This window comes from Stegostoma tigrinum, chromosome 6 (assembly GCF_030684315.1).
Source record: "Stegostoma tigrinum isolate sSteTig4 chromosome 6, sSteTig4.hap1, whole genome shotgun sequence".
Taxonomy (NCBI): domain Eukaryota; kingdom Metazoa; phylum Chordata; class Chondrichthyes; order Orectolobiformes; family Stegostomatidae; genus Stegostoma; species Stegostoma tigrinum.
Genome location: NC_081359.1, coordinates 45978424 through 46003094, shown reverse-complemented (window position 1 = coordinate 46003094; position 24671 = coordinate 45978424). Strand labels below are relative to the sequence as shown.

The 24671-nt window shown below is 41.4% G+C and overlaps 1 protein-coding gene across 19 annotated transcripts in view; it reads left to right on the top strand.

Annotated features, from left to right (window-relative positions):
* Nucleotides 1–24671, top strand: part of khk (ketohexokinase) — a 275763-nt gene that overhangs the window by 154006 nt on the left and 97086 nt on the right. For all 19 annotated transcript variants that reach the window (XR_009445837.1, XR_009445836.1, XR_009445829.1 and 16 more), the window contains 2 exons: nucleotides 11574–11708; nucleotides 22979–23051. Coding sequence is in view for 7 of the 19 variants with exons in the window: in XM_059646531.1 (XP_059502514.1) it covers nucleotides 11574–11708; nucleotides 22979–23051 (208 nt within the window). In the remaining 12 variants the exon portion in view is untranslated. The remainder of the gene's footprint in view (nucleotides 1–11573; nucleotides 11709–22978; nucleotides 23052–24671) is intronic.

Sequence of the window (24671 nt, the reverse complement as noted above, 5' to 3'; positions counted from 1 at the left end):
ACCCTGTCCAGTCCTGTGAGAATTTTTTAGGTTTCTATCAGATTACCCCTCATTTATCAGCACTGTCATCCCAGGGCTCTGTCTGGTCAACCTCAGTATGCAGAACTCATTGTCAAGATGGTGGTGGAGTCGGCCTCCTGAGCAGTGACTCATGCACTCTGCTTTTTTTTTCATTTTTCTTGTCTTCTTTCTTCGGTTTTCCTTTGCTTACCTCTTGTCCTGAATGCATCAGCAACAGCGAAATATCTCAGCGCAGCGTCATGGTGGCAGTGAGTGAGCCCAGTGCTGACTTGAGTGGGCCCAGCATGGACCTCATGGTGGCAGCGAGTGAGCCCACAACAGAATTCAGTGAGTCCTTACTGAACGTTTCTGGCTGACCACGGGACCTGGCATCAGAATCAGTGGTTGCTACATCGGCGGAGACTACGTTGGCAAGGTAGGCTCAACAGCGGAATATGGCGCCTGAGGATAAGTGACTTCGTAGTTAGTTGGATCCAGTGCTGGATGCAGTGAAGTGGTGGTGGAAGGGTGATATCGACGAGGTGAGCTCAGTAGCGAGAGATACGACTCTGACATTGATGTAAAGCTGATGGCGGAGGAGAATTGCCGAGCAGCAGAACCTGGTTCCTTTAGAGTGGCAATCTCAGCATTAGTTGAGTCCGGTGTAGACAGCAGCAAGGCAGTGGAAGTGGGATGGTAATGCAGGTGTCATTGAAGATGACAGATAATGGGAACTGCAGATGTTGGAGAATCCAAGATAACAAAGTATGGAGCTGGATGAACACAGCAGGCCAAGCAGCATCTTGGGAGCACAAAAGCTGATGTTTCGGGCCTAGACCCTTCATCAGAAAAGGGGATGGGGATAGGGTTCTTCAATAAATTGGGAGGGGGGGAGGCAGATCGAAGATGGATAGAGGAGAAGATAAGTGGAGAGGAGACAGACAAGTTAAAGGGTTGGGGATGGAGCCTGTAGAGGTGAGTGTAGGTGGGGAGGTAGGGAGGGGATAGGTCAGTCCGGGGAGGACAGACAGGTCAAGGGGGCGGGATGAGATTAGAAGGTAGGAAATGGAGGTGCGGCTTGAGGTGGAAAGAGGGGATAGGTGAGAGGAAGAACAGATTAGGGAGGCGGGGACGAGCTGGGCTGTTTTTGGGATGCAGTGGGGGGAGGGGAGATTTTGAAACTTTTGAAATCCACATTGATACCACTGGGCTGCAGGGTCATTTCAACTCCTGCTCCCATTCCTTAGACGGCATGTCCATCCTGGACCTCCTGCAGTGCCACAACAATGCCACTCGAAGGTTGCAGGAAAAGCAACTCATATTCCGCTTTGATACCATTGGGCTGCAGGGTTCCCATGTGGATTTCACAAGCTTCAAAATCTCCCCTCCCCCCACTGCATTCCCAAAACCAGCCCAGCTCGACCCCGCTTCCCTAACCTGTTCTTGCTCTCACCTATCCCCTCCTCTCAGCTCAAGCCGCACCTCCAGTTCCTACCTTCTAACCTCATCCCGCCCCCTTGACCTGTCCGTCCTCCCCGGACTGACCTATCCTCTCCCTACCTCCCCATCAACACTCAGCCCCTTTAACTTGTCTGTCTTCTCTCCACCTATCTTCTCCTCTATCCATCTTTGATCCGCCTCCCCCTCTCTCCCTATTTATTTCAGAACCCTCTCCCCATCCCCTTTTTCTGATAAAGGGTCTAGGCCCGAAACATCAGCTTTTGTGCTCCTAAGATGCTGCTTGGCCTGCTGTGTTCATCCAGCTCCACACTTTGTTATGTCTGTCATTGAAGATGAGCTGGCTCAAGAATGATCGACTTTCTTTATGCTATGTCTTTCTATTCATTTTTCTTGTTCTTAAACTATTCAAAATGGCGGCGGATTATGGTGACAGCAGAAAATCTTTTAACTGCATTTTACTGTTTTTCCTCAAGGTAAAATACATGTTACAATAAAGTTATTAACTCATTCATTCTTCCTTTCTCAGATGAAGAGACTAAAACTGCACAGAATTCTTTAGGCACGATCTTGCTATGGCCCTGTACGATTGCAGAAAAACACCAAATCCCCTCGCTATGAAAACCAATCATTTGCCGCCTTCTGCAACTTGCCTCCTGCAACTGAATGCTTACTTTAAGAGATTGATGTACAAGGATACCCAGGTCTCGAGGTACCCCTTTCCTAATCTGTTACCACTCAGATAATAATATGCCCTTTCCATTTTTGCTGCCAAAGTGGATAACCTCTACTGGAAACGAAGCTCCAGATGCCTACAACCTCTTAGTGAAAAAAATGTTAAAATCTTCTGTAAACTCCTTCTGCTCTTTACCATAAAATTGTGTCTGCTGGTTGTTGGCCACTCTACTAAGAAAAAGTTTCTACTTGGCAATTGTCAGAAGTTTGTACATCTCAACTGAATTCCTCTCCCCCCCCCCGGTCTTCTTTGCTCTGAGGAAAACAACCTTAGTCTCTGTTCATGGCTAAATTGATCCTGGCAACAAGAACATCCTGGTGAATCTCATCTGCACCCTTTCTAATGCACTCACATTTAGCCTACAGTGTTTTGACCAATTCTGCACACAGTACTTAGATGTGGCAAAACTAATATTACGTACAGCTCTATTTAAACCTCTTTGTTCTTTTATTCAATGCATTGATAATAAGGGTAAGTATTCCATATGCCTTCTTAACCAGCTTCTCTCCCTCTCCTGCTGCCTTCGCAGCTCTGTAGACATGCATACCAAAGTCCCTTTGATTTTGTATACTTCCTAACTTCTGACCATTTGACAATATACTCCCTTACTTTGTTAGTTCTGCCAAAGCCCCTAAAATTCCATTTGCCACCATCAAACCCATCTGACCAGCCCTCTAAATTGTCCTCTAGCCTAAGGTTTTCATCCTTCATATTTACCACACCACCAGTTTTCATGCCATTTGTGAGCTCATTTATCCAACATTCATATCTAAATGGTTAAAGTACATTATAATCAGGAAGGGATCCAGCACCAAACTTTGTGGTATGCCACTGGACGTAGGCTTCCAGTTTCAGAAGCACACTGCGATGATCATTCTTTGCTTCCTGCCACCAATTTTAAATCTAATTTGCCAAATTACCCTAGATCACATGGGCTGTTAGTTATTTTAACCAATCTGCCGTGAGTCCTTGTCAAAAATTGTACTGAAGTCCATTTCGATGACATCAACTGCATTATCCTCATCTACACACCTTGTAACATTTTTCAAAGATTCAATCAAATTTGCTAGACATGATCTCTGCCTGATAAAGCCACGCTGACTATCCTTTCTTCATCTCTTGCCTGTCCAAGTGGAAATTCTCGGAATTTTTTTTCTAATAATGGAGCAGCATGGTTGCTCAGTAGTTAGCACTGCTGCCTCACAGCGCCAGGGACCCAGGTTCGATTCCGGCCTCACTCAACTGTCTGCATGGAGTTTGCACGCTCTCCCTATCTCTGTGTGGGTTTCCTCACACGGTCCAAAGATGTGCAAGTTAGGTGGAATGGCCATGCTAAATTACCCAGTGTTCAGGGATGTATAGGTTAGGTGCATTAGCTGTGGGAAAAGGAGGTTTCAGGGGATGGGTCTGGGTGGGATACTCTTCACAGGGTCAGTGTGACTTGTTGGGCCGAATGGCCAGTTTTCACATTGTGGGGTTCTATAGAATAGTTTCTCTACCAGATGTTGGAGTCAGTAGCATGTAATTTTCTATTGTTAGGAATCATTGAATTACAATGAAGTTTAAACTAATATGGCAGAGGGATGGGAACCAAAGCAGGAAGCTGGAGGGAAGTAAAATGGGGCCAGAAATGAAAGGAGTTAATGGGAAAAGTGAAAATGGAAGGCAGAGAAGCCAAAGACAAAAATCAAAAAGAATCACATTACATTATAATTCTAAGGGCAAAAAATGTCAAAAAAAGAGCCTGAAGGCTCTGTGTCCCAGTGCAAAAATCATTTATAGAACATAGAACAGTACAGCGCAGAACAGGCCCTTAGGCCCTCGATGTTACGCCGACCTGTGAACTAATCTAAGCCCATCCCCCACACTATCCCATCATCACCCATATGCTTATCCAAGGACTGCTTAAATGTCCCTAACGTGGCTGAGTTAACTACATTGGCAGGCAGGGCGTTTCACACCCTTACCACTCTCTGAGTAAAGAGATTTGTAATAAGGTGGATGAATTAACTGTGCAGCTCGTTATTAATAGTTATGATGTAATTGAGATCACAGAGGCATGGCTTCAGAGTGACCAAAGTTGGAAACTCAATTTTCAGGAATGATAGATAGAAAGGAAAGGGAGGTGGGTAACAATGCTGGTTAAGAGCAAGAACAAGGAAGGACCTTAGTCTGGACGCTGTGGAATCTGTATGGGTGGAGTTGCAGAACTCCAAAGGGGGAAAAACAGTTAGTGGGAGTTATGAATAGACCACCAAATAGTAAGTGTAAGATTGGGGATGGCATCAAACAGGCATTTAGAGATACTTGCAGTAGGGGTACAGCAGTTATTATGGCTAACTTCAAACTGCATATTAATTGTAACTTCACCAGTGAAGTGATATTGTTCTACTCCGCTTGCAATTTATATTGTCCAATCTGTTAGGGAGAGTTGTCATTTCCAGTTTTGTTTATATGGGTTTGTATATAGGTCAAATTCTATATGTTTTTTGAGTGCATCGTGGGTTGATACACCAGATGCTGGGGGACAGTGCGTCAAGGATAAAGGAGGAATTGAGGGAAATCCTTACTGGTCAGGAAATGGTATTGGGGAAACTGATGCAATTAAAAGCTGATAAGTCCCTGGGGCCTCATACTGTGCATTCCAAAGTATTTAGAGAAGTGGCCCTTTAAATTGTGGATGCATGGGTGATCATTTTCCAGCATTCTATAGACTCTGGAAGAGTTCCAATGGACTGGAGGCCAGCTAATGTAATCCCACTTCTTAAAAAAGAAGGAAGAGAGAAAACAGGGAATTTCAAATGCTTACCTTTTTCCTGTCTTCACAAGTGGAATTGCTCAGCATTCAAGACATTAATTGTGAAAGACACACTGGTTTATTTCGTGTGGAAACTACTAACCAACAACTGACATTCTATCTCACCTGCATTGTTTGTTGTAACATCAAAATAACTAACCAGTTACACAAACTCAGCCTTTGGGTACAGGTGTAGCTTTACTCTTCCAAGTCATTATCACTTAAGGCACTTTCTGTGCCATTGACTTCAACCCATATTCTGCACACGATTTTACTGCTTTTAGTTTGATAGAAAGTCAAACAGTTGGCATCTAACACTCGTTTGCATGTGTACGCGTGTGTGATTGGCCATTTGATCTGACAATTAATGCAATTACCGAGTCAGAAACCACAGGTGGAATTTTTGTTAGAGTGTAAATATGGATCTGGGTTCCAGGAAGTCCACCGGGAGTCAGGGTGGATTTTCTCGTGTAATTTTGTCCGAGTCTTCATTACGTAAGTATGTGTGGTTTAAAGGCTGAACCTTTGTGGCAAGTGGCTTAGTGAACCAGATGGGTTTTTCTGACAATTGAACAATTGATTCATGGTCATCATTGAAACCTTAATTCCAGCTTTTTTTGCTTGTATTTGAATTTAAATTCCACCATACGAGTCAGGATTCAAACTTGGGCCCCCAGAACATTATCTGGGTCTTTGAATTAACAGCCCAGCAATAATATCACTAGAGCGTGACCTCCCCTAAACTTCACTATTATCAATCATGGAAAATCTGTGAATATAGCACAGAGGCCCCAACTGAACTCTGAACATATCTGAGACAAGACAGGAGGTCTTAACCTCATCAAGTGTGATACTGCAGATTAATCTTGAGCACAGAGATGTCTGCTTTCCTTGGATGGAAATAATATACCAACTCCAGTGACCAGGACTACATGGACTGAGGTGGTTACAATCATCGGTGATCCTAACGCCCAGGCATGAGACTGGCTACAGTAATACAAACAAAGAATGATCTTTTGTGCACTTCAAAGGTAAATGCTTCATGCCTCAAACTGTTTCACTCAGTGTAGTTAATTTGTCACTGCACAAGGATGTAATATATAAATTCAGTGCCATATCTTTATCGTATATTTCATGTGCAATGTCTTTCACTTCACTGGAAACATTTATTTCACTCTATTTGCAATGGGGCGTTGCTGCCCCTCTGCCATCTGCCAGAGGTCACACTTCTAACCAAAACAGAATTGCTGGCCTCAGCACCTCAAGCACCACCAGACCACCCAACTTTCATTGCACCTGAGTAAAAATACAGATCATATAGCTTCCACCAAAGTGCACCACAAGTGAAAGGACAGCACAAAATGTGGTATGGGCCTGAACACCTCCCTCAAACATCATGTGATTCTGAATGAATTTCCATCAATTGTACCTTTTTGACCACACTGAACCACCTCTAATTAAGAGTCTTACACTTTCAAATGCCCCAATACTGCATTCTTCTTTCATTTAATGCAAATTGGCAGTCACAGCAATGGGAATTTATATCTTTAACTTTCCTTGTACTGATTTATACAGATAATGCCTCTTAATTCATTCGTCGCTCTGCATCAGAAAAATGCGCACAACTAATGAGATGCCCAATCTTGTGGACCTTGTGATCTTTGCAGAGATTGCTGGAGAACATGGGAGCTCGCTTGCACTGTATTAGAAATTGGAAACGTTTGGTTGTCATTTGAGTTATCTGCCAAGCGACTGATGGGAAACACTATCAAGGAGCAATTTTTGAACTAACCTTTGATTAAAGATGGCATTTTACATGATCTTTACGCAGGATCCACAATATAGAGACAAAGAAGAATGCCAACTTTTGGTGAATCCGAGTACCCAGGTTTATTTGTTTTAGATCCAGTCAGCAATCCTCTGAGGAGGAACAGCCTGGTCCCTCAGTATGCACTGTTAAGGCATTGCTGTATCTGTTCAACTCTGGGTTATTTATCTAGAATAGGCTGAAATTGATGAGCACTGCACTGGCATAGAACCATAGGCAGAGGAGGAAGAATTGGATGAGATCTCTGATACTTGGAGGCGTGCTGGAGAACAGACTGCTATTAAGGCTGGTATACTTGATTAGCCTTTGAACTTGAGCCATACATAAATACAGAACATCAAACAGAGCTGCCAGAGACCTAGCCTGGATCAAAGTGCAGTTTCTGTCTAATGTTAGGGCCCTGGTTTGAGAGTCCATGGTTGCCTTGATGGTCTGGATGGCAAAGCATCTGCATTTTGGCTTGGCAAGAAGGGGCTGAAGGAGCTTGATCTCACGTTCCTTAACTCTAGAAGGAGTAAGGTACCGTTGTAAATTTAAAGACAGGATGAGTGACTGATAAACACAAAATATTGTCACCTTAGGACACCCTGGAGGTGCCGTGGCAGCAACCTCCCTTTGCCAATGAGTCATATGCCTCCATCATGTCAGAATCAAGGAGAAGCCCTCTATAATTAGGCTGTCTAGACTTTGGGCCTACCAGAGGGTACCTAAAAACATTATCTGAGGCAAGATGACAGTCCAGTCTACAGGCTTTCGGAAGTCAGCTGCAGCCACTGAGGTGGCATGACGTTGTAACATTAGAAGAAGGAAGGTGAAGGAATTTGAAATCATATTGCGAATGTGTGTGTGTAAAATCTATGTGGAGCACTACTGTTTGATGAAATATCACTTTTGCATTCACTTCTGTGCTCTCATTCAATATGTCAAAAATTCTAACTGTTCACGGTGTAATTAAATGATTTGATGCACATTGAGTGCAATCTTGGGAGGAGCTGTAAGTTTCATTCACTGTTGTCATCTGGGAGAACAGGAACTTATGGGAGTGTTGGGAAAGCTGTTTTGGGAGAGATTCAGCACAGTGCAAGTTCTTAGCATTTCGTTCTCATAATGGGGAGTGCTTGTAAACTGATTTGTCACATCTCTGCAATGCTCCAGTATAAACTACAAACTTCGCACTGGCCAGTGAAGTTAGGATTCAGCCTGAGAGAATGGAGTACAACAAATTCAGATGGAGGCTGGGTGAAGGGAGCAAAAAACTTAAGGCAATTGATGTAACGTCAACAGTTCGCAAGATAGAGATAGAATGCTAGTGTGATGCCAGAGGAGAGGGTCCAGGTGGGTTTCGAATTATGAGTCATGAATTTTAGTTTGTGTAATGACCATTTTAAACCAATGTGGGATAGAAAGTATTCTGAAAGGGATTTAATTGATTTAATGATGCTGACATGATTACGTTCCAAGAAGTACATACACATCCTCTGGTTTCATGAGATGAACAAAAAAGCAACATTGGGTAAGTAGAAAGTAGAATTCCATGAGTCGGTACTGTATGTATAGCAGTTCAGAACAAATTGAGAATTTGTATAAAGAGAAAACAAACACAATTCTTTCTGAATGAAATAATTTTCTGTTTAGCAATCTTTATACAGTTGCTGGTATAAAAAAGAGCAGAAGTATTTATCACAAATTAATTAATGTTTGAATCTTATTGATTTCATTTGGTTTATTGTAAGCATTTTAAATGAAATATTGGCCAATAGTTTTCTTCCTGCTGGCATTGTGTGACTTCCTTTCTTTCTTAGAAATTATATCTCTCTGTAGGAATCGTAACAATTGCTTTAATAAAATCTGATGATTCTCATCACATACACAGTTAACAATGGCATCAAGAACAGAGAAAGAAAAAGTAAGTTATCTTAAAGTAATCTGCTGACGTGTAAAAGATTTAAAAAGTTACTGCCATAGATATGAAATTTTGAGACAAATACAAATATTCATTCTCCACTTTCTTAATCTAGCAACCAGATTTAGTTTCAATAATTCTTAAAAGATAAAACATTATTATAGCCATTATCATGGGAAAATTAATAGCAACTGGATTTGGGACAGCAGTGAAGTTTCTGATTGACATTCGCTTTTCCATTTTAAATGTGTTCAGAAGCCAGTGTAAAAATACAAATGTGGTCATGTAAATCACAACAAGAAGCCCTTCTATCAATGAGTTTGTGAAATAAACCATGTGGCTATCGATGAAGTGCGGCACAAAATTATAACTGCTAACCAAACATTGCATAGGTAGTTTGTACAAACAATTCTCTTTAGATGGAAGGAGGATATAGACCCTGCCAGTCAGTCTTTGGATGAAATCCTAAACGGTCATGTGGTCTGTGATAGCACTCTCCTTCTAGAAGGTATTACTATAGTTGCATTATTTTTCACACAAATGAATACTTTATAATGCATGGGGATTACCTTTCGTCAAGGTTGTGATTTTGGAGAAATTTGAGACTTCTTGGGCATTGTTTAGCACCATCTGAGATAGTATTTAATTAGTAAAATTTTATGTATTATAAAAGAGAGTTCCAGGTCATGAAAAGACCTTGCTGGCGGAATAGATCCTGATGATAAAACCAAGCAATCAAATGTTCATTCCTCACAATTACGCAAATCATTGACAAAATCTCAGAATTCAAGCAGCTGATAAAAGTACAGTAAGGCACCTTGTATGTGAAATGCTGTTGTATTTTGTGATGAAGGCCTTGATTAGTAGAATAGAATAAGGGTTGGATAGTGATAATGAGTGTGATCATGATGCACAGAAAGACAGCCATCACATCCAAAGTCAATTTGCCCAGAGTTGGTATTCAGATGCCAAATATTCCAGAGAAGTCTTGTGAATGATGGCACGTTAATTGTGTGTGTGATATGCAGGAAAAGCTTTGGCAAGTTGAACTATTGTTGGACATTCAGAACAATGGCCAAGAAGAGAGGTCCATGCAGTGGTGGAGTGTAGTTAAGAAGGATGGAGAGTGAAAAAAAGCATAGTGCAAATGCTGATGGTGGGTCAAGAAGTGACTCAAATATCAGATACCAATTATGTGTCAGAGAAAGACTCTTCAATTGTGCAAGAGCACATTCTTGCAATATTAGGAATGACAGATAAATATTGTAATTATAGGCTGTAACTTGAAATGAAGTGAAGACTGTGGAACAGTCATGAAAAAGAGCTAGGTGCCAAAGTGTTTGTCATTGTGAGGTTTTGGTGGCTGAAAACTAATAAGAAAGGCAAAATAAAGAGCATTAGATAGTTGGAAAATATTTATGCTTGCAGATGTATGGTTGGACTAGGTTCTACGTAAGGTTAAGGTTGGACTAATTGCAATTGCTGTAGGGTTTTGAAGAGCAACTGATTTGCTATAGATGTTAAAACATACCGTTTCAGAGTTTTTTTTGTTCCTTTAGTTGCAATATCAATGGTGCATGGAAGAATTGACATAAAGATTATGTTTTTTGAGGTGTGATTGTTTTGAGCAAATTTTTTTTTGTGTTACCTGTTGAAATGCAATGGGCGATAGCCATTCTTGGTTTCATTTCTCAGGCAATGCCATAATCAATCAAACTCAACTTTGGCATCAAGGAGCTCAAGCAAAACTGAAGTCACTGAGAATTGGAGGGAAAACTCTCTGCTGGCTGGAGTCGTACTGAGCATAAAGGAAGGTTGCTGTAGTTGTTAGAGACAGTGGGCCTAATTGTGACCTGTGGTCTATATACACTTCCAAACAAAACTATTCCAATTAGCTCAACTTTATTGCTTTTCGTTTGTCAGCCAATTCATTAGCTATGTTTCTACGTTTTCTCTTACGTGCCATCATTTTTCTGACACATCTTATGGTTTGAAAGTCCATATGTATTTAATCACGCATTCTTTACATTTACCCAGTGACAAACTTGAAATAAACTCTTAGGTTTATCTGGTTTTTAGGAAATGTGTGCTGGTTAACTTGACTATCGTATACACCAAGTGCTTACCAGTTTTATCTTGACTTATGGCAGCTGCTAGAATCAGTTAAAAGTATCAATTTTTCAAACCAGCATTTAAAATGGTTGTTTTGTGTTAATTGTATATTGCTTACCTAAATTGAATTCCATTGCACTGAATATTTATAAGTATAGTATGTGCCAAATGATCCATGATAAACTGGTCAAATCCTCTTCACTTCATCTTGCACATACCTCTGAAGGATCTCATTGGAAGACTGATGCAAAGATTCCTGTTTCAGACTATCCCTAATGTTTAACATACAATTGTATTTTAAAATACCACAACGTCAAAAACAGAATGTTAACTTTTTCTTCATGGAAATTGCAGACATTTTATTGTGTTAAGGTACTGTACTAATTCAAGATGGTGTTGAAACAAATCTAATATAGTATAGATTCCGTCTTCCAGAAGAGAAGAGTTAGGGCAAGACTAAAACATTTCAACTGAAAGTTATGTGCACAGGTTACTAAGATTGAAATGGGTATCAGCAACTAGGTAAGGCATTAACTACCACTAACATTAATTTTGCCTTCAAATGTCGCTGTCAGTGTTTGAATAAACAGAACTGATGTCCTCAATGGTAAAGAGGTTTTTGGAACCAGTTACATAAGCCTGCATTTTCATTTTTATTTTTGTTTAATAAAATCTGCGAAATAACTCCATATTTTCCCAATCTCTTTGTCTCCTGACTTTGTCATTTGTTTTGGCAAAGATTCATAACAGATGATTTTCGAAGCAGAGGTATCAACATATCGAATATTGTATGGCAACGAGTGGGAATCACACCTTGTGCTTGCTGCATTGTGAACCTTTCCAATGGCTCACGGACAGTCGTACTATCTGATATGTAAGACTTGTGGGCACTTCAATCTTTCTTGCATTTATTTAAACAAGTGTCAATGCAGAAATATTCCTTTGTTGGTCTTTTAGCATTTTAAGTTGCAAATAACATTGCTTACGAATTCCATGATTAAATATCGCACTTGATTAACATTGAGCTACACGGATAAAGAAGACTCAGTCATTTGCAAACCATGCAAATTTACTGACCAAGCTACAGCTGGTGGATTTGAGATGACTATCTGGTATATCACAAAAATCTTCATAGGTCAGCACCTTGTGGACTGAGTTGTAACTAATTTCTTTCACACATACAGAATTATTTTGAAAGCCTTGTTTCATCCTGGAAAATTAATTTTATATTTGTGCAATGTCGTATTGATCACATCATGATAAAGGATGTGACCTATTTCTAAATTGTGTTTAAAGCTTATTCATGATTGTTTGACTTCTCCGTGTCATAAAACTTTGGTTAGACCGCACTTGGAATACTGCGTCCAGTTCTGGGCGCCCTATTATAGGAAAGATGTGGATGCTTTGGAGAGGGTTCAGAGGAGGTTTACCAGGATGCTGCCTGGACTGGAGGGCTTATCTTATGAAGAGAGGTTGACTGAGCTCGGTCTCTTTTCATTGGAGAAAAGGAGGAGGAGAGGGGACCTAATTGAGGTATACAAGATAATGAGAGGCATAGATAGAGTCGATAGCCAGAGACTATTTCCCAGGGCAGAAATGGCTAGCACGAGGGGTCATAGTTTTAAGCTGGTTGGTGGAAAGTATAGAGGGGATGTCAGAGGCAGGTTCTTTACGCAGAGAGTTGTGAGAGCATGGAATGCGTTGCCAGCAGCAGTTGTGGAAGCAAGGTCATTGGGGTCATTTAAGAGACTGCTGGACATGCATATGGTCACAGAAATTTGAGGGTGCATCCATGAGGATCAATGGTCGGCACAGCATTGTGGGCTGAAGGGCCTGTTCTGTGCTGTACTGTTCTATGTTCTATGTTCTATGTTCTATCTGTGTTTATGTCCTGGGTGATTTGTTCCACTCTAAAATTTGATTAAAAATGGACCCTACTACATAAATATTACCTTTGGCTTACTCTGTGGAAATAATTTAATGTTATTGGCTGATCACCCTGTCAGATGAAATCATTTTTGCGAGCAACTCCAGATTCCCCTGTCTCGGCACAATAACAAAAGAACAAAGAAAATTACAGCACAGGAACAGGCCCTTCCAAGCCTGTGCTGATCCAGATCCTCTATCTAAACCTGTCGTCTATTTTGCAAGGATGTGTATCCCTCTGCTCCCTGCCCATTCATGTATCTGTCTAGGTACATCTTAAATGATGCTATTGTGCCTGCCTCTACTACCTCCACTGGCAACATGTTCCAAGCACCCACCAGCCTCTGCGTAAAGAACTTTCCATGCATATCTCCCTGAAACGTTTCCCCTCACATTGAAATCGTGATCCATGGTAATTGAGTCCCCCGCTCTGGGGAAAAAGCTTCTTGCTATCCACCCTGTCTATACCTCTCATGATTTTGTAGACCTCAATCAGGTCCCCCCCCTCAATCTCCGTCTTTCTAATGTAAATAGAACATAGAATATTACAGCACAGTACAGGCCCTTTGGCCCTTGATGTTGTGCTGACCTGTCATACCGATCTGAAGCCCATCTAACCTACACTACTCCATGTACGTCCATGTGCTTGTCCAATGACGACTTAAATGTACTTAAAGTTGGCGAATCTACTACCATTGCAGGCAAAGCGTTCCATTCCCTTACTATTCTCTGAGTAAAGAAACTACCTCTGACATCTGTCCTATATCTTTCACCCCTCAATTTAAAGCTATGCCCCCTTGTGCTCACCGTCATCATCCTGGGAAAAAGGCTCTCCCTATCCACCCTATCTAACCCTCTGATTATTTTATATGTCTCAATGAAGTCACCTCTCAACCTTCTTCTCTCTAACAAAAACAGCCTCAAGTCCCTCAGCCTTTCTTCGTAAGACCTTCCCTCCATACCAGGCAACAACCTAGTAAATCTCCTCTGCACCCTTTCCAAAGCTTCCACATCCTTCTTATAATGCGGTGACCAGAACTGTACGCAATACTCCAAGTGCGGCCGCACCAGAGTTTTGCACAGCTTCACCATAACCTCTTGGTTCCGGAACTCGATCCCTCTATTAATAAAAACTAAAACACTGTATGTCTTCTCAACAGCCCTGTCAACCTGGGTGGCAACTTTCAAGGATCTGTGTACATGTACACCGAGATCTCTCTGCTCATCTACACTGCGAAGAATCTTACCATTAGCCCAGTACTTTGCATTCCGGTTACTCCTACCAAAGTGCATCACCTCACACTTGTCTGCATTAAACTCCATTTGCCACCTCTCAGCCCAGCTCTGCGGCTTATCTATGTCTCTCTGTAACCTGCAACATCCTTCGTCACTATTCACAACTCTACCGATCTTAGTGTCGTCTTTAAATTTACTAACCCATCCTTCTACACCCTCATCCAGGTCATTTATAAAAATGACAAACGGCAGTGGACCCAACACCGACCCTTGCGGTACACCACTAGTAACTGGTCTCCAGGATGAACATTTCCCATCAACTACCACCCTCTGTCTTCTTTCAGCAAGCCAATTTCTGATCCAAACTGCTATATCTCCCACAATTCCATTCCTCCGCATTTTGTACAATAGCCTACTATGGGGAACCTTATCGAACGCTTTGCTGAAATCCATATACACCACATCAACCAGTTTACTCTCATCTACCTGTTTGGTTACCTTTTCAAAGAACTCAATAAGGTTTGTGAGGCACGACCTACCCTTCACAAAACCGTGCTGACTATTCCTAATTAATTTATTATTTTCTAAATGATTATAAATCCTATCTCTTATAACCTCTTCCAACACTTTACCAACAACTGAGGTAAGGCTCACTGGTCTATAATTACCAGGGTTGTCTCTACTCCCCTTCTTGAACAGGGGAACCACATTTGCTCTCCTCTAGTCGTCTGGGACTATTCCTGTACACAATGACGAGTCAAAGATCAATGCCAAAGGCTCGGCAATCTCCTCCCTGGCTTCCCAGAGGATCCGAGGATAAATCCCATCCAGCCCAGGGGACTTATCTATTTTCATACTCTGTAGGATTTCTAATACCTCTTCCTTGTGAACCCCATTCCCACCTAGTCTAGTAGCCTGTATCTCAGTATTCTCTTCGACAACATTGTCGTTTTCTCGAGTGAATACTGTCAAAAAATATTTATTTAGTGCTTCCCCATCTCCTCTGACTCCACACACAACTTCCCACTACTACCCTTGATTGGGCCTAATCTTACTCTCGTCATTCTTTTATTCCTGAAGTACCGATAGAAAGCCTTAGGGTTTACCCTGATCCTATCCGCCAGCAACTTCTCATGTCTCCTCCTGGCTCTTCTAAGCTCTCTCTTTAGGTCTTTCCTGGCTACCTCGTAGCCCTCAAGCGCACTAACTTGAGCCTTCACATCTCATCCTAACATAAGCCTTCTTCTTCCTCTTGACCAGAGATTCCACCTCCTTCGTAAACCGTGGCTCCCGCACTCTACAGCTTCCTCCCTGCCTGACAGGTACATACTTATCTAGGACACACAGGAGCTTCCTTGAATAAGCTCCACATTTCTAATGTGCCCATCCCCTGCAGTTTCCTTCCCCATCCTATGCTCCCTAAATCTTGCCTAATCTCATCGTAATTGCCTTTCTCCCAGCTATAACTCTTGCCCAGTGGTATAAACCTATCCTTTTCCATCACTAAAGTAAACATAACAGAATTGTGATCGCTATCACCAAAGTGCTCACCTACTTCCAAATCTAACACCTGTCCGGGCTCATTACCCAGTATCAAATCTAACGTGGCTTCGCCCCTTGTTGGCCTATCTACATACTGTGTCAGGAAGCCCTCCTGCACACAATGGACAAAAACTGACCCATCTATAGTACTAATAATCCTAATCTACTCAACCTCTCTTTATAGCTAGTGCCCTCCATACCAGGCAACATCCTGGTGAACCTTCTCTGCACCCTCTCCAAAGCATCCACATTCTTCTGGTAATGTGGCGACCAGAACTGTCCGTAGTATTCCAAATGTGGTTGAACCAAAGTCCGAGACAACTGTAACATGACCTGCCAACTCTTGTACTCAGTACCCCGTCCGATGAATGAAAGCTGCCATATGCCTTCTTGACCTCTGTATCTACCTGTGTTGCCATGTTCGGATACAATGGACCTGAACATCCAGATCTCTCTGTTCATCAATTTTCTCCAGGGCTTTTCCATTTACCGTATAGTTCCGTCTTGATGTGGATCTTCCAAAATGCATCACCTTGCATATGCCTGGATTGAACTCCATCTGCCATTTCTGTGCCCAACTCTCCAATCTATTTATATTCTGCTGCATTCTCTGACAGTCCTCTTCACTATCTGCTACTCCACCAATCTTAGTGTCATCTGCAAACTTGCTAATCAGACCATCTATACCTTCCTCCAGATCATTTATGTGTATCACAAACAACAGTGGTCCCAGCACAGATCCCTGTGGAACACCACGGGTCACAATTCTCCCAATTTGAGAAACTCCTTTCCACTACAACTCTCTGTCTCCTGTTGCCCAGCCAGTTTTCCATCCATCTAGCTCGTAAACCCTGGACCCCATGCAACTTCACTTTCTCTATCAGCTTACCATGGGGAACCTTATCAAACACCTTACTGAAGTCCATGTATATGATATCCACATCCCTTCTCTCATCTATCGACTTTGTCACTTCCTGAAAGAATTCTATCAAGTTGGTAAGACATGACCTTCCCTGCACAAAACCACATTTTCTTCCAAATGGGAATAGATCCTCTCCCTCAGTATCTTCTCCAGCATCTTTCCCACCACTGCCATCAGGTTCAAGAGTCTATAATTACCTGGATTATCCTTACTACCCTTCTTAAACAAGGGGACAACATTAGCAATTCTCCAGTCCTCCGGGACCTCACCCATGCTCACGGATGCTGCGAAGAATTCTCTTTAGGCCCCAGCTATTTCCTCTCTTGCTTCCCTCAGTAACCTGGGATAGATTCCATCCAGACTTGGGGACTTGACCACCCTAATGTCTTTTAGAATACCCAACATGTCCCCCCTCCTTATGCCGACTTGACCTAGAGTAATCAAACATCTAACCATAACCTCAACATCTGTCATGTTCCTCTCCTCGGTGAATACCGACACAAAGTATTCATTAAGAATCTCACTCATTTTCTCTGACTCCTTGCATAACTTCCATCCTTTGTCCTTGAGTGGACCAGCCCTTTCTTTAGTTACCCTCTTGCTCCTTATGTACCCCTGTTTGCTAAAGATATTCCATGACCCCTTTTAGCCTTCTTAATTCCTGATTTCAGATTGGTCCTCCTTGCCCAAAATTCATCCAAAGCTTCGGCTGTTTTCAGAAGCCTAGACCTTCTGTATTCTTCCTTTTTCCTCATTGCTAGTCTCACAATTTCACCTGTCATCTATGATTCCCTAATCTTGTCTTTTCTATCCCTCATTTTCACAGGGAAATACTACTTTTAAAAGACTTCAATTTTCCAAATGTAGACTTACCTACAAGTAACTAGTCTCTGCTACTATATTTGTCAGATCCTGTCTTAATGATATTGTAATTGACCTTGCCCCAAGTTAGACACTGAATATCTGCGCTATCCTTATCCCTTTTCATAATAACTTTGAAATGTAGAGTTATGGTAACTATCTCAAAAGCATTTGCCCATTGAAACATCGACTACTTAACCAGTTTTATTCCCTAGAATTAGGTTTAGCATTGACCATCTCTCATAGGACTATATACATACTAGCACAAAATGCTCTCCTGAATGCACTTTAAAAATTCCACCCAGTCTGATCCTTTCACGCGAAGATGACCCCACTGCTGTTCTTTCAGTTTTTAAACAATACTCCTGTTTGTCACACCTTACTGTCATTTGCTTCTCTATCTGCTCCTCTATTTCCCTCCAACTGTTGAGAGGCCTATCATATAAACCCAGCAAAGTATTTGCCCCATTTTTATTTCTTAGCTCCACCCAGCTAGCCTCATTTGAAGACACTTCAATGATGTCCTCCCTCACTGCTGCAGTGATGGTTTGCTTTATCAAAAATGCAATGCCTCCATCCTCTCTCTTAGTTCTCCACCATATCCCACCTGAAACTTTTATACCGTAGAATGTTGAACTGCCATACCTGTCTGTCCTTCAACCATGTCTCAGTGATTATCCCCCGACTTGTTTCTCAATCAAAGGCTTGCAAAAACATACATATTTTCACATATTCTTATATTTGAGATGCAATAACTTTAAGTTGCACAAAATATTCCATTTGTTATAATCATATTGTTATTCATGTGCGTTCCCTGAAATGCACATCCTTAGCTCACTGAACATTGATGCTTCATCCTGAGCCATTTTCTAGGTTTTTTTTGTCAATGGTAATTTGCCATTGTCTATCTCCCTCAGGGACAGGGCAAACAGGCACATCCCAAGTCTGCATTGGCCAGCACAGAACTATTGTCATTCTTCTAAACTACAAAATAGCCATTGAACCAACTGAAGTAATCAGTCCCTGATAGATGCTGTGTCAATTTGTGTCTTGAGTGAGGCCATTCCATACAGATTTAGTGAATAACTACACAAGTTTCCATGAGCCAGCGCACTTCTCTAGCTTGCACCGTAGACATATTAAAGAAGCCATCCTCTACAGACAAGCCTTGTGCTTATACAAGATCTGCTCAGAAGAGAAGGAATGGACACCTAAAGATTTAAAGGACACCCTCATAAGAACAGGATACAAATTTCAATTCCTTGATCATCAGTTCCAACATGCCAAAGCAAAAAACTGCACTGACCTACTCAGAAGACAGATACAAGATACATCAATGGAGTGCCCTTTGTCATCCAGTACATTCCTTAAGTGAAGGAACTATGCCATGTTCTTCATCGACTTAAACTTGTCATCAATGACGATGCGCACCTCATCAATATCATCCCTATGCCTCCGCTTCTCACCAAATCTTAAACAAACTGTCATTTACAACAAACTACACAGCCTTCAGAACAACATCAATAACAACACCACACAAACTCTGCAAGACATGTCAGATCATCGACATGGATACTATCATCACACGTGGAAACACCACGCACCACGTCCATGGAAGCTACATCATATGACTCAGCCAATGTTGTGTCTCTCATAAATGCGCAACAATCACCAGACAGAATGTTCCCTCCCAGTCGGGGAACACTTCTGCAATCAAAGACATTCAGTCTTCGGTCTTTGGGTAAATCCTCCAAGGCGGATTTCAAGAATCTCAACAACACAGAATCACTGAGCAGAAACTGATAGCCAAGTTCCGTATCCATGAAGATGGCCTCAACAGTGATCTTGGGATCGTGTCATATTACGTGTGACCACACCACTGTTCTGTATCTGTAAAATCTTCCTTATTGTCCTATTTTGACACCATCACCTTGATAAATTGTTATGAGCTCTCTACCTTAATTACGTTGTGCAGTTTTGGACTCCTTATTACTTTGGTTAGCCTTCCGCATGTGACTTATATCTATCATATTATTCTAGTCATTCAGTTTGTCTCCAGCACCATCTTATTTTTAATTTTTTGTTATTTTCTTTCTGCCTCATTTATTCGGATTATAGGACACATTCGCTTGTTATTCAGCTGTTGACACTTCAGTCACACTTTCTAACACTCTTGGTCACCTACAGAGACTTAGTTGACACGCCACTGGCATCAGTTGTATGATCTTTTGATCTCTCTGCCTGTAAGTTCTGTGTCTGTGTGCTGTTCCCTGTCACTTGATCTGTTCAAGGGTCTGCACTCTGAAGCCTTGTGATTTTAAGTAAACCTGTTGCACTGTAACCTGGTATTGTGCGAATTCTGACTTTGTCCACCTAACCTACACATTCTTGGACACTATGGGCATTTTAGCATGACCATCCATCTAACCTGCCAGATCTTTGGACTCTTGTTTAACCAAACAAGCATAATCCTTGCCAGCAAATCACCACTTACGTGCGAGTGTGATGCAAAGTAAAATTGAATTCAGTGGAAATCAGGGAAAGAACCTTCACTACCCAGAACATACCTGACACCAGAAAAGATAGTGAAGAAGATTTTTCTCCCCACAGATTCCACCAGATCTGCTGAATTTCTGAAACAATTGCTGTGCAGTTTTTTTTCTTGTTTTTTTAAGATCATGGTGGTTGTTGGCGTTCAATCATCTCTGCTCCAGGACATCGCTGTAAGAATTCCTAGACCAGCTGCTTCATTGATGACCTTGCCTTTCAATATAGGGAGGATCACCTCAAATACTACTACCAGCATTTTCTGATTTTTTTTCCCATAACTGAAGACTTTCACTGATGATTACATAATTTTCAATTCCATTCCCAACTTTCCAGGTACTGAAGCCTTTGGGCACACATGTAGCAAGACCTGTTCAAGATATAGGTTTTGGATGCTCAGTGGCAACTAACAATCCTGCCAACCACCTTCGCTTGTCTTTCGATGGCATTATCATCATTGATACCCCTACCATCAAAATTACAGGATATAGGGGAGGGGAATTGGTGTGGAATGGTGGTTCTCATTGACCTGAACCTTAAATGGTCTAGCAACATAAATACTGTGGCCAGGAAAGCAGGTTAGATGTTGGATGTTCAGTAGTGAGTGAGTCATCTCCTGATTCCCCAAAGTCTTGCCAACACTTGCAAGGCAGGAATCATGGAATCCCTGCAGAGTAGAATCCCTGTAGAGTGGAAGCAGACCATTTGGTCCATCGAGCCCACACAGACCCCTTGAAGAGCATCCCACTCAGATTCACCCCCTACCCCTATAGCCCTGCATTCACCATGGCTAATCTACCTAACCTTCACATCCCTGGACACGATGGGTAATTTGGTATGGCCTATCCACCTAAACTGCACATCCTCAGTCAGTGGGACAAAAGTGGAGCACCCAGAGGAAATCCATGCAGCCAGTGGAAGAACGTGCAAATTGCACTCGGTCAGTTGCCTGACAGTGTAATCAAACCTGGTCCCTGGCACTGTGAGGCACTAGTACTAACCACTGAGCCACCGTACTGCCCAGTCAAGGGTATAGGGTCTTTACCTGGCTCAATAAATGCAGCTCCAATACCACCCAAGAAGCTCAAAACCCTTTCAGGATGAAGCAGTCCATCTAATCAGCACCCAGTCTACCACCTTAAACTTTCACTGTCTACAGCACCAGGGCACAATGGCAACATTTTATACTGCAGGAATATGAAATGGCTTCTACAGTACCTCATAAACCTGTTCCCTTTGCTTCCCAGAAGTTTGAGGGAAGCTGGTGAATGGGAACACATCTACATACACATTCTCCTCCAAGCAAAGCATAAATCCTGTCTTGGAAAATATCACTATTCCTTCATCATCACTGGATCAAAATCCTGGATCTCAATTAACAGTATTTCATGTCAAAATTATTGCTCAGCTCCGCAACTAGGAATGCTGACATCTCATAAATAAATACATTTCCTTTTTTCACCTCGCTCGTGCTTGTCATCTTCCTTTTATGTGCATCTGTGTTATTCCATTTAAATGATTGGTTAAAGAAAATGGAGTGAAGAATATTAGATGGATAATATTACTTCCCCAGATTTCTGCCTGTACCTTTTTTCACAATGACAAAAGAAATTTAGAGTGTTCAGTTAATATCTCAAAAGGAGTATTTCTACTTTGGCACATGTAATACATACCTTGTGCATGGAACAAAAATCAAATATATGTTCAATAATCAATTAAATAATAAGTTAGATAACATTTTTAAAATTGGAACAGTTAAAATGCAATTTGTACATGTAATGGAAGAAAAAATAAAATTTGCTTTATTTCCAGAGCAATCCTTCCTTTTGCTGTTCAATTTCTGCCCTAAACAGTCCTGATTAAAGTATTGTACTTATACCTCCACTTCCTAGATTTTGATGAAGTTTCTTTAGATACCTAATTTAATTAAATAAGGAATATTTTACATGGAACTTATTCTGTCCCTGTGGTTTCAGTTAAGTACTTGATTGACTTCATGATTGAATTTTACTTTTCAAGCTGTTGATTTGTGTTTGAAAGGAAATACTTGGAGCTACTTCAGGCATCTTTCCATTCATTTTTGGGTCAGGTGGGTTTTTCACATTCAGCAAGCAGAACAGATGTCTGAAGGACGAAATTGGCTTGACTTTAAACAGTTAGTAGATAAATGCTTTCTTCGACTGTTTTGATTACTGGACCTTTCAACACTGACTGAATGCCAGGATGAACTTTATGTCCAAATCTATTTGACATTGTGTGCCTGTTCAATAATATATGCTCTTTTAATGAATAGGTGCTAGAGGTGCTTTGATTGGGTCAAAAATCTAAATTTGGATTGGAGTAATAATTTGTAGAGTACAAAGATCATAAAAGTGCTGACCGTCGCATGTGTTTGATTCTATACTGTCTTCTGGGCATTTAGGGATGGACAATAAATGCTAACATAGTATTTAAAAAATTCTCCATTTTTTTATGTAAAGAACTGATGAGATTCAATTCTAGTAGAAATTCATTGCTGGACAGAGATTGCCTACAGCTGCCATCAGTACCATAGTGTAGCATGAGTATCCAAGCACAGAACCGAACCTTCCTTGAGAACACTGACAAGAATTCTGTTTTCTTTTCCAAATCTGTCTTTGGAAAAATGCCAGCTATCTCAGAAGCTATTTGCCACAGCAACCCAAATGCAGTGTGGAGCTTGAGGCTTTGTACACTTGGTAGTTCACAGTGATTTGGATAAAACACTTAGAAACAGTGAAAATATGGTGGAGGAAAGGGGTGAAGAAAATCCAGAAGGAATTGCAAGGGAGAATCATAGAGGTAGGAGGAAACAAGATACTTCTTACTGGTAAGGCTTTAGTTATCTGTTAAACTTAATTCTTTTACTTAATTTTTGGAAAAAAATTAAATGTGTAATTTACATTTGACGATCCTTATTTTGATTATAAGTTAATAAAATGCATTTCCACTGTTAATTAAACTGTTTAAAGTGGAATATGTAAACAAATGCTTGGTGTACCTAAAAAAGCAACTTGTCCTTTAATTATAAAGCCATTGACTATTGCATGACATCTGTATTCAAGTTTGACCTAAGATGTGGTTATGTTTAGGGATTTATGTGATGTTACCTCAGATGATTTCAGGAAAATTGATCTTTCCTTATACAAGTGGATTCACTGGGAGGTAAGTAGTGGTTCCAATATCAGTTTGTTATAATGCTAGTCTGAATATACTGCTGCTGCCACTGGCATTGATGTTATAGAAATGTGAAGCTACTTCCCCAAGATTCTCTACAGCTTGTCATGCTATATTTTAAGAGTGAGCTTGCAATGCCTCGATATTTCACTTTGACTGATAATATTCTTTGATATATGTGAAGTAGGAAAGAAAAGTTGAGGCCTCATGTAAAATTGTGGACCGATGAGCCATAATGAATGTAATTTTTATGATCCATGAGCAGACAGACCCTGAACATTTCTGTCATTTAAAAACAGATTTTATATTCATTTGATCTCTCTCAAGCTTTGATCAAAATGCCAATTTAAATCAGGATTTGGTTTTGTACTCCTTAATCTGCAAATATGTAGCATTTCAGAAGGTCATTTTTCTTTACAAGGTCTTTGCTAGTCCACAATTATGAAAACTAGTTCTACTCTTAGCCTACATACTAAATAAATCACTACATTTTTCCGAAAACCAATCTGTGGAATTCTATTCTTTTTTTTTGATTCAGGCAGAATATGAGAGTTCCCAACCTGCATCAAGCACTTATTTCAAAAAGAATCACCAGTCTTTCAAAATTCAAAGTTTTCTTTCAGCTTCTTGGTTGTAAAAAGAGCCTAACCTGAAAAGCTTGAAATGTCAACCACTGTACGCAAATATTTGTGACCCTTTCCAAAAAGTATGCACCTAGTTTTGAACCCAAACTATAAAATTTGTCTGTATGTGTTTTCCAAATGTAAACCTAACCCAATTGTTTCAAAATGTTCGGCGATAGTAAAAACTGCCAATGCTGGATAACACAGCAAGGAGGCGGTTAAGGAGGCCGAGATGAAGCTAGTAAAGGTGAGTGTAGGTAGGCATTAGTGAGGATTGGTCAGTGAAGTGGGAGATGCGGATAGGTGGGAGGGAAGATGGACAGGTCAATAAGGTGGGGAAGAGAGGGGATGCTGATCTTAGGATGAGGTCATGGATGGGGAGATTTTGAAGTTAGTAAAGTGCACATTGAGACCATTGGGTTCTAGGCTTCCAAGGCAGAATATGAGGTGCTGTTCCTCCAGTTTCCAGGTGGCATTGTGGTGACACTGGAGGAGGTCCAGGATGGACATGTCGTCCAGCAAGTGGGAGGGGGAGTTGAAGTGGTTCACAACTGGGAGGCATTGACATCTGTCACAAACTGTGCATAGGTGGAGGTTTTTTTAGGGCCTGGGATGGAGGTATCACACCATCAACCTCCAGATTCAACGCATCATTCTCCGCCACTTCTGACACCTGCAATCGGACCCCACTATAAAGGATATATTTTCCTCCACACCCTTCTCTGCCTTTCAGAGAGACCACTCTATCCGCGACTCCCTCGTCCGCTCCATACTCCCACTAGTCCCACCACCCCCGGCACATTTCCCTGCAACCGCAGGAGGTGCTACACTTGCCCCTATACCTCCCCACCTCACCTCCATCCCAGGCCCCAAAAAAACCTTGCACATCAAATAGATGTTCACCTGCACCTCCGCTACTGTGGACTATTGTATCCGCTGTTCCCAATGTGGCCTCCTCTACATCGGTGAGACCAAGTGGAGGCTC